This window comes from Necator americanus, chromosome II (assembly GCF_031761385.1).
Source record: "Necator americanus strain Aroian chromosome II, whole genome shotgun sequence".
In the NCBI taxonomy this organism is placed as follows: Eukaryota; Metazoa; Nematoda; class Chromadorea; order Rhabditida; family Ancylostomatidae; genus Necator; species Necator americanus.
Genome location: NC_087372.1, coordinates 5,926,209 through 5,937,878, shown reverse-complemented (window position 1 = coordinate 5,937,878; position 11,670 = coordinate 5,926,209). Strand labels below are relative to the sequence as shown.

Below are 11,670 nucleotides of genomic sequence, written 5' to 3'. Positions count from 1 at the left end.
TTAACGCCAGGCACTCACTTTATTATTCTGAAGATTATTTTTTAAAATTAATTCAGCATTTTTCGCTACTCCTACCATTCTTCTTCTCATATTTCCTCGTAACTGTGTAGTTTTTTTGTGTTTCTTTTGACAGAAGAACATCCAAAACTGTTTTCTGTGTCTCCATGAACGACTAGAGGATGGTTTTATTGTTATAGTCCGAGTTGTTGTAATTTCTGTTAAAAGAAAGTGACTTGAACCTTGAAACACGAGAATTCGTGCGCCTTGCAATGGTTATCAAAGGTACAATGGCATATCTGCACCAAGGAATCGGGGATCTGTAAATCTGAATTTGCGGAAACACGAGAGAATCAATGATCGTCGTGTATGGATCAAATTAGAACGGTTTGAATAAAACTTGTGCTCCTCTACTGTACGGAACTACAAAATTGACAAACAAGTACTTATTTTAATTTTCTTCTTTTTTTCTTCTGAAGCAAATACCTGTGACACTTCTGAAGCATGTACCTGTGACAATACATCAAATATTTTAATGCAAATAGAGCCTAATTAACTTGTAATTACTCCTGGGATGTACGAGAAATTTGCAGCCCCATGCGCCGCTTTCTTAATATTGATTAAAACACAATACACTAAGTAACAAATAAATAAGTATTTGTTTTAGAAATTAGCTATATAAATCTTCTAATGCAACAGATTTTTCTTTTTGCCTTCATTGATGACTTTGATCTCCTTGACCCCCTTGTTCGGCGATTTGCTTGGACGGGTGCCAGTAATACTTCCACTTTTCCGGATTGCGTGCAGGAGTCGTCCAGTGGTTTCTCCTTTCGCAGGAGGAATACGAAAAGTATCATATTTTTCTTTGAAGAAAATTAAACAAGTCAATTAATTTGATTAGTATATTTTTTAGCCTTTCTTTTTAAATTTTTCTCCAAATGTGGTCAAAGGATTCAATTAAGACCAAATGCAACTGGTTTTTGTTGCTATATGTCACTGTTTCAAAATTAATTTTGAAAAAAAGAGAAAGGATATTCTCGAAAATAACTGAATAAAAGCGTATCTGGTAGTGTCTTCCTTTTTTTCCAAAGATTCATCGCATAGCGGATTTTAAAAAAGCGATGCTGACATAAGTAGACTTACAGCCGTTTTCAGAAGGTCTGTGCACGGCAGTTGTATTCCTCGAGAAAATACAATTATCTAAATATTAGATTGGTGCAAAAATATTGCGTGTTTTCAAACAGTAATTTGGGAACGCTATAACTCCCCTCAAAATCAACTTTATGAACTGAAATACTAACCGTTACATTCCACGCGTCTTTGCCAACGAGAAACAGGTTCGTTTATTTCCGCTGCTTAAATGTCCGACTTTTCGTCCGAGAACTTCCGAAAGTCGTTTTCTTGATTTTGAACTTACCAGCTGCCCAGATATTTGGAGAAGTGATAGTCCGTTGGCGATAAATTTGGCGATTACGATAGGTGAGGCAGAGTCTCGTAGGCTAGCTCGTTCAACTTCAGTAGCTTCCTTTAAAATGTGTGGCAAGGCATTGTGGTGTAGGAGGATCATGTCTTTTCTGTTCACTAACGCCGAGCGAATAAGTTGGAGTTTCCGGCGCATTTCGTCCAGCTCTTTGCAGCGTTTCTCTGCGGTGATGGTCTCGCTAGGTTTCACGAAGCTGTGGTGGATTACACCTGTAGCACATCACCACAGAGTCACCATGGTCTTCTTCGACTGCATGTTCAGCTTCGGGAAGCGCCTGGGGGCTTCATCCTTGTCCATCCATTGACCGGGACGCATACCGTTGCCGTGTTGGAAAATTGCGGCCTTTCGTTTGCGAACACAACCAGACAACATTAAAGACTAGAGACTTGGACTCCACGAAGTTTTGAACTCCAGGAACAGTGCAACCTTTTTTTGATAAGATTTCATCCCTCACTAAGCAGCTCAAAAGCAAAGGGGGAGAACCTTGTTCCCCCATGGCTACCATTCCTCCTTGGGACCTCCTCCTTGGGACTAGGTTAGGATTGTCCAAGATCTAAGATTCGAACAAGATATCTAGAGACGAATACTTGAGAAAAAATATGTCAATATTGGCCGGGGAAGTCTGGAATCCGAAAAAAGCATATGGAAACATTTGATACATTTATCCGGGAAGAGCAAGAGATTGAACGCAACATGCCGATGAATCTGAACAAAACAAAATTTCCAACCGAAATCAAATTATTGGAAAGAAAGGAAACGAACGCTGCATTTTTTCTACTGTGAACCAAAGGAACATCGGTCGACATCGTACAAAAAGCTTAGACTTCTAAAGGAAAGGATTGGTGTTCTCAAGAAAATGCAGCGTTGTCTGCCCTGTATGTAAAAATCCCACACATTTTGGGATGCAAGTCAAGAGAATGTGCGAAATGTGGTAAGAAGCACAACAGTTCAACGTGTTTCAAATCCAATTCTTTATCTTTTCTACCGGGAAGTACTAGAAATGCTGCTGCAGAGGAGAATAAAAAAATCAAATTAGCAGACGAAACAAAACTCCACAGCAAGCGCGAAAACCTTAATGATACAGAAAAACCAGGCTGCTGTAGTTCCAACAGTCCTCACGGTGTCGGACTGGTCTACCAAAACAGAAAAGGTGCAATTTTTGACCGGCTCCATGAAAATGATGCACCCGTCAACAAAGGGTGTCTAAGAGGTGCAAATTCTGCTTAATACTGGCGCAGATATATCTCCTTTATCGTACCGATCCTTTATCGATCCAAGGCTTCCAAAGGAACTCCAACATCCAGAATATGGTAAAACAGTAATGTGGGCTGATCACATTCGAGTCAATTGAGCTCATGAATATTGAATGGATGCTCGCACACTTGAACATTAAAGGCATCACCCCACGAATCTGGAGTGGTACGGATTTCCGGTGGAGTATTCTTATACGGGATAGTAGATTATGGAGAGGGGGGGTGAATCCGTCCATTTCTTCCTAATTGCCGTAAAAACTGCTCGGAAGATACTGCTTAAAGTGTTCCGGTGCGCTACTTTCTACAACGAGTTCGATTGGAGCGCGCGGACCACTCCAGATTCGTGGGGTGTTCCCTTTAAGGATGGGAAGGGAGTGCCGCAGATGCTTTGCCTCTTCACATATGACACGGCTAATCCCACTCAAGGTGAAATGGATAAGAAAAACACGAAATTCATTCGACGCAAACCTCTCCAACCTCCTGTTCATCATCCAAGGAAATTAAGGCGCAACCAAGAATTCTTATCGGTTTCGGCCAATTGTGAGGCTTCATCCACGTTCATCGAAATCATCCGGAAAGAAAAAAACCATTTTTCTTTCTTGGACTGGGACTTTATTTATTTATTTATATATGCTAGGTTCAAGTTGCTTCGCAACTAATGCTCTTTGTGCTCTAAATAACAACGTTTAATGACAGACTGAATGTACACCTAGCAACTATAATTAAAGCCATTCCGGAAGCGTATCATCCTGCATAACTACCATAGCTATCAACAGCGCAAAATCCACATCCGTCCTGCTTAGATCCATAACACTTTTCATTTCAGTTTGAGCAGCGTTTCTCGTTCGAGTCTCTTGGGAACAAATAATAAATGGAACTTTTCGATGGTCAAGTGCTTGGTCGCAAAAATTCGAATGTCAGCGGTGGCGCCATTTTTCAACCAATTCTTGATTATTCTTCCGAAGAATAACTGATGAATAGGATTGTACTGGGAAAGAAACCAGTGCTCAGTGAAGATTTCCCGTTGGTGATCCATAAAGTGCGTTGGCTGGAATATATACACAAATCCTAGTAACGTAACGTTGTTGTTGGTAACCGGACTTGAAGGGAATGAGGAGCTACTGATGAGTAATAGGTCCGCCGTCATAGCATCGGACCCATTACTCACATGGTTTTTAACCCAGCTTTTAATTCCTACCTTGAACAAGCCACAGCAGCTTCCCGAACACCTTTTCCAGAAGCTTCACTTGGTTTTTTCCCACTCTTGGACTGATTACTCCGGCTTTTCCTCTTTGTGGTTTCGTTTAGAGCACGAAGGGGGAGGGCTAATGTAATTTTGTGCATCTTCTTTACTTTCTTTTTTCTTCATCCCCAAAATTACATTAATTCATTTTTGGTTAGCCTCTCCTTAAGAACTCAAAAAGAGGAAGAATATCATCCGTGGATCTTTCCAGATCACATGGTACACATCCAAAAATTATTTTTATTTATTTAATTTTATTTTTAATTTAGTTTTTTATTTTCTTTGCTATTTCTTTGCTCTCTCTCATTCTTTTCCATGAATGTGTAATCGTCTTATATATGGGTCCCTCATTTCGTCTCTGCTCCGCGTCTCCGCATCCTCCATCCTTTTCAAAAATTAGTTTTTTGATGAGATAAGCCGTGAGGTTCGGAGATGTGTGGAGATCCACATCAACACAGAAGAGGACTCTCGGCTCTGTTTTTGACATCCAACCCTATCCCTATATAAGAGTACGTTTTCCTGAGAAAAAAAAGCACAAATTCAATTTATTTTTGAAAGAATTGAGCTGTGAGTGGTCTTTACTAGTTTATATTACGTTAACTGTGTCATAATTTTTTTTGCAACATATCCAGAGAGATTTCAATTATTCCTTGTATTTCCATGGCAATTTTCTTACTATTTCATCATAAGAAATGGAAATTACCATGAAGACAAATTTGCAGCTATATTATATCATGAAAGAGAAATTACAAATGCAATTATTTTGTATCTTGATCGTTTTTCAATGAAAATTTATTTCATAGTTGAATCCTACACTTACATAATGTGGATCCTGTAAATTTAATATTTTTCTCCATTGCCATTTCTCATTATCGTGAACTTTTTCCAAATTGTGATCGCGACGAAAAGTGTGCGTCGAAAACGCCGAAAAAAAGTTCAATTGAAATTTTTTTTCCTGCTGAAAGTGGTACAATTCAAGGTAGCAATAATTCTACTTTTATTTTTCTGCTGAATATGAATACAACAATGTCTATAAGACATAAATTGTATGTACAAAGCAGTATCAAGTGACAAAGAATGAACAACAAGAATAATAAATTAATATTTCGCTACATAACGTTTTTTCGTCAATCTGATGATGAAAAACAGAAATTTCCCTGGAAACTATTGTGGTTCTTTTCCGAAATGATGGATATATTCAAGTCATTTCAGCCGAAATCATCCAAATCTGTTTTTTTTTCTTTCATATCTCAACCATTCTATCCTTCATCGTCTTCAGTCGCGGGAAAATTCACTGTTGTCTTCGGAAAAATCTGATGATTGTGCCAAGCTAACGCTAATTCGATGCCAATCACTTTTTCTAATTAAATGGTCGAGATCGCCTCTTCTTGCCGCCTCACAAAACTCATTCCAGCATCGGTCGGCTTCATTTCACCTCGTTACGTACGACGTTAAAAGTGCAAAATTCTTCTCCACGTCACCGATTTCATTTCGATCCACACTTTATAACCTATAAGAGGTTAATGAGAGTAAAAACAAAGAAGTAGGCAGCGGATACCTTAGATTGAAATCCTTTTTAATGAATTTTTTTCAATCCCTGAAAGCTGCTTCTTGTCTTTCTTGGCACTTTTTTTTTCCTAATTCATTCTTCTAAAGAAACGAACCGAGTCATGGTTCAGTCAGGATTTATTTGATCGCTAAAAACCAGGATTTTTTAACGTATTTTTAGAAGCTCTGGTTGGTCACTTTCTATGTTATAGATGTACTTCTTTAATAAAGAAAAAAAATTATAAGCCCAATATGATTTAAGAAATTCTATAGCAATAAAAATAATAATAAAATAATAAAAATTAGCAAAAAAAATGTCAATTTATATATAGGAATGTAAAATAAAGTTATACTAATGATAAAACTTTAACATCAATAAAACAAATAAAAAAATTACCTCCTCATTTTTTCACGTATCCAAAATTTTTTATGTGTACAGGCAATCAAATTACATTTGGCAATAAATTTCTAACATAACCACATTCACAATCATAATCATTTATCATTATATTTAAAAAGTTTAAAAGTTAAAGGAAATAGTTAGCAGGACCAATTACAATCACTAAACTTCCAAAAATCCTCGTCCTCTCCAAGCAGAAAAACTTTCTAAAAAAATGACATAATTAACTTAAAAATTCAATTTACGGACTTCCGAATTTTATTCAGTTTTTTAAGTTCATTTTTTATTTATATTTTGATAATATCAATTATTATATCATTATATTACTATATTATTATCTCGTTTATTGGTATTTTGTTTTATTTTTTATTTTTATTTTTTATATTTCGCACGGCACCTTGACTATCCGTGCTTATCTTGGATCTAAAACCCTTGTAATCTATACGCATTCTCCTGAGCCAATTTCCGTCACCTTCCACAGTATACAAAGCTATTCGTTGAAAACGAGCTTTCAGGATAATAAGATTTCCATTGTTTTTGGATTAGAGCAGAGACGATCAATATGTGGTGAAAGCAATTGTGGTGTAGGTGTTCGTTACTCCCTTATTGGCCTGGAAATGTATACCCACACACAAATGTAGTCACAAGTAATCGTAAAAAGTAATCGTAAAAAGTAATCGTAGTAAATCAATATTCACTGCTTCCGGAACCTTCGAGCAACACTTGGCTGATGGATATGGTTAGTTCATGACGAGATTGTACTTTTGAATGACAAATTTTGATGACTATATTTCCCTCCATTTTTTTTCAGAATTCCAAGAATATTTCCTTAATCCTATATACGTTCGTGACAGTGCACTTTTACCTGATTATCCTCATACAATACCTCGTTTTAGCATCGTAAAGTGCATCTATATCTGTAAGAATCCTAGAAAAACAATACGGCATGGATTCGTGTGAAAAACTATTTGATGAAGATGCAGCATCCTCAAGGTTTCTAGTTCTTTTTCTCCAATTTTTAGTTTTCTGAAGAAAATTAAGTGGAAATAAATGTAAATAAGAGATGACAAGTGTCATTCATTTCAATATTCAATCAAAATACATCGATAGACGTTAGAGAAAAAATTTTTCACTTCAATATTTTTTGATTTTATTTTTTATTTTTCATTTCCCGTTCTCCTGTGAATAAGACAAATTTTTTGAATTTCCGGGAAAAAAAATTAAAATAAGGAAACTACTTAAAATTACAGGAATGCGTTGAGAGTTAGTCATTTGGGAAAAACGTACGTACATATAACATTCCCATACGCCCGTCACTCAACATCAAACCACAAATTATTTGAGTCACCTGGGAAACTCAAGCCTTTTAGTGCATCCGTACCTCATATTCTTTCGGGGAAAAAAAATGCTATGAGCTCCACTTGAACTCATTTAAGGTCGAATGGGATTGCTATTTTCTCTTCCGATCCCACCGTATTCATCCATTCATTCGAACTCAAAAAAAAAATGATTGAGTCCGACAACTCCTTAAGAATCCTCCCAAATTGATCGAGTTGCATTTTCAATTTCCGGGAATGTTTTCTCATCAATTTTTTTTTCCGTGCGTAAAAAAATCAAGTTCAATCAATATCGTATTTTGAAATTTTCAATATTTTGAGATTTTTTTCTACGTTTAGCTTTCAATTATTTCAATTATTGTTCCGTCTTACAAAATAATTTTTATCCTAATTTATCCGACACGTGAGGATTTGAAATTGTTCTACTCTATCCATATCTTGGAAATTCTTCAAGTCAGAAAAAAAAAAGAAAATCCTAGAAGGGCTAGGTGTTTTATGTAAGAAAAAAATAATTATATGACACAAGTTAATACTAGTAAACCCCTAAATAAATTATTAACAGGTGAAAGATTTGGTGAGCACCAGGGCGGATTCAAGCCTCCGATCGATCGCGAGCAGGAAGCGGAACCCGTAACCGCTACACTACACCCGCCCGCAATAAAAAGTTATTACATACTTATATATATGTTATTGTACATTATTACATTATGTATTATAATTGTTTGATATTTTAAAAATAATTCGTTCTCTTCAACTTTTAAAATCACAGTGTTGACTACGATGTTGTCGAAAAAAGAAAACTTGGTGCTTCTTTTTTTTCAAATATTCAATAAATAGGAAAAACTGCAACTAAGCGGATTACTCACATTGTACATACAACTTTCCTTGACTTTAATCCCTAATAAAAGTAATAGAAATGATAAAAAATGTAACACAAAAATTTTTTTCACCTAGCACTAGTAACACCAAACCCACTGAAAATTCGTATTAGAATTGATGAACCTCAAATAGGAATAACACTTAATAAACTACAAATAACGACAGTTGATCAAAAACTTTCAAAAAATCAATAACAAATTTGAGCTCATACTAACACGTAATCCATAAAAACCTCATTTAGGAAAACTCAAATCTGCTGAAGGGTCCCACGTAAGTACGGGTGGAGGTCTATTTATAGGATCTCAACAAATCCTACTCTTATTCCTATATATACAGAAATTTTTCTGATCCCCCATGAGTCATTCATCTTAAATTTCAATACATATTCATTCATGTGTATTTTCAATCATTTTTTTTTTTGCATTCTCCTATTATTCTGCCATTCATACGTGTATATAAATGAGTTTATCCTGAAGCAACGGTAACAAAACCAATACTACAAAAAGTTAGACTTTGTTCAGAGGATTACCTACTTGTAATGATATTCACAATGAATTAAATGAAATGAATACCCGCTAAATTAATAATTTAATAATAATTTCGATTTGTGATAGAATTTTTACAGTTACAGAGCGATGAAATTATGTTCACACTGAAACACGTCAAATAGCTTCCTTTTCATGTTATTTATTTATTTAATGAAAATACCTGCAGGTGTGCCATAAAAAAAAACAAAAAAAAACAAGATGGAACAGAGCTCCCTAGAATTTCGCCTGAATTTCACACAACAAGACCTTCAAATTCAATTGTATCTGAAATGAAAAAAAAGAGAAGCATTGATTGCTGAATTACGCTCGTGATGAGTTGAGGAGGGACCGGGTGTTAGGAAAAAGTCCTATTTTCAGTCAAAATTACCATAACATTGGATAAAGTTGAATTTTTCTCTAACTATTTTTGGCATTGATAAATGTATAGAAATACAAAACTAGAAAATAAAATAAATAAAATTATAAAATAAAGTAATAAAATAGTAAACAAATAAATTAGTAAATGTAAATCTACATAAATGAATAAATTAGTAAATATTTATTTCTAGTATCATTGTTCTGAATACAAGCAGGAAAATAAATAGATTTCACTTCATAAATGTAGACCATTATTTCTTCTTTGTATTCCTTGAATTATGTTTTTAGTTAGGAGCAGGTGTAGCGGAGTCGGTAAGAGGTTCCACCACGACTGCACGATCGATCAATCGATCGAAGGTTCGAAACCGCCCCGATGCCAACCAAACTTTTCATCCTTCTGGGTGTCGACAAATTAAGTGCTCAGACTTTTCCGTGAGGATAAAAAACACTGACTTAACACATCGGCTAAACCTCAAACGATCCCTGAATTGAAGTAAGCGTGGTGGCGCATTTTATGCGGATTGATTCCTCCCGGGCACTTCTTAATCCTTTATCCCTTATCCTTTATTCTTTAATGAGAGTAGATCCGTGATTTTTGGATGAAAATAAAACTCGTATGCATTCCACATTTCGCACCTTATCCTCTTCTTGTAATGAATGCAAATTTTATAATCGCATTTTTGAAATATTGCGATGAATGTGTAATTTTTCGTTAAGAATGTGAATGAGCGCAGCTTAATCGGCTCTCGCTCCCCATCCGGGAGGCGTTCCTTTTTGTCATTTTTCATTTCATACATATATAGGATTCGTGCGTTGACTTTGTTGTCTTCTAACTCTGGCTCCATTTTTCTCTGGGATACTGGGGGCGGACACATGCATCCGTTATATGTATGCGGAGTTAGCTACCTCACCGCCGAAGAAAACAACAACACAATAACAATAACCAGGAAAAAAAAATTGTTTCCTCTCTCTTCTGAATTGTTTTCTCCGAGAAGCGGCTAATCCTCATTAATTATAGTGTCAATCATCATCATTTCCCTAATGAAGAAAAACTATTTTCTATTGTTGTCTATTCGTGAACAACCCGCTCTACCCGCTTGACGTCCACGTTATCTTCCTTGTTTTTTTTTTGTTTGTTGTTTTTTTTGTGCTTTTGAACGAAATGAAACGCGCTTGAAGCGGAAAATTTATGTGAAAAAGTTCGCAATGAGGTTCATTTATGTAGAATTTTTCTACATTTAAGAAATATTTTTCTATTATAGGGCAAAATATCAACATGCGGGAAATCCGCTTATTGTGAGTCGCTTTTTTTTTTAAATTTTCTCATATTGTTTCCGGATGCACTTGGAAGGCCTTCGGGACCTCTTCAGGCCAAAAAAGTGATAATTTCCGATAAAGACTATTGGTAAATTGAAAAATTTATTCAAGTTTTTCTTCTAAAGGCAAGGTTTCCCCTTGAAAATATTGGTTTTTATGTTGGATTTTGCGCAGGGTAATCAAAAAAAAAAAAAAAAAAACAAGAAACGTGACCGAATGGGATTCCCGAAACAGCATCTTTCTAATCAGCTTCAAGTGCATTCCTTGTTTTTATGGCAGTTCATTTCCAATTTCATTCCTTATATGCGCATACTGTGTTATTAATTAAGAAATAAAGGGAAAAAAGTGTTGCAGGCGACACGATGACGAAAAAAATAATATTCTTCTGCTCACAGCAGTTCCGACGACAGAGAACTTGCGAGAAAACAGGGAAAAATTGATTTAGAGATCAAAAAAATGATACAGAAATCTTTTAAAAAGTAAAAAAAAAATACAAGTACTATCAGAAAAACCAGAGGTTTTAACAAAAACGAGGTTTCCTACGGTTCATAGTAAGTCTTCTTGATCCTTAGAGGAATGTATAGAGTCCTTTTCATTTTCGTGGTAAGACCTCCTCTATCAAGTATCTATGTGAAATACAGAGAAAGATCACAGTTTTTAAAAAGAAAATATTTTCAAAACTATTCAAAAATGAGCAACCATCCTGATTTCCGATATTTTTTATTTTTTTCCGATATATTACAACTGGATACTCTTTGAAGTGAAGAAAAAAACGTGGAAGAGTGGAAAAAAGAGTAAAAGAGTAAAAGTAAAGGAGGTAAAGAATTTGGAGGAATTTCTTCATGTACAGCACAGAATGTTGTCGGATTTTCACGGATAAAAATCCTATACTGTAGAATTGGTACTATAGAATGCTAAGAGCCAAGACGTCGGTGAGAACTGATGTTAGACTCCGGAGATATTCACTTCTACTCATCTCCAGAACCAAATTCCGCACTATTCGTTTCGCCGGTACGATACCGTAACAAATTTTGGATTCAGGGATCTCTGCACTGAACCATCTTCTATCAGATTTTCAGGATGCGGATGCGTTTGGCTGTTAAGAGTGGTGTAATTCTTACGTAAACATGTCGTGATGTTTCTACAACTCCATATCTGGTTCCTTCTCGCTACGTATAACGCTTTCTGCAATGCGTAGAATCGAATGCGAGAAACTGAAATCCTTAAACCGAAAAGACGTAATAATGTGTGGGCGGAGAGTACGAGAAATCGTATAAAAACGACGCGTTACCGTCAGAAGAAACAAGC

The 11,670-nt window shown here is 35.7% G+C and overlaps 1 protein-coding gene across 1 annotated transcript; it reads right to left on the bottom strand.

Annotated features, from left to right (window-relative positions):
* Positions 1 to 1,511: 1,511 nt before the first annotated feature.
* On the bottom strand, positions 1,512 to 1,852 carry RB195_016981 (uncharacterized protein; the record flags this gene model as incomplete). The annotated part of the gene is made up of 2 exons (XM_064183756.1): positions 1,512 to 1,658; positions 1,715 to 1,852. The coding sequence occupies 2 exons, from the start codon at positions 1,850 to 1,852 to the stop codon at positions 1,512 to 1,514; spliced, it is 285 nt and encodes a 94-aa protein (XP_064039637.1).
* Positions 1,853 to 11,670: the final 9,818 nt, after the last annotated feature.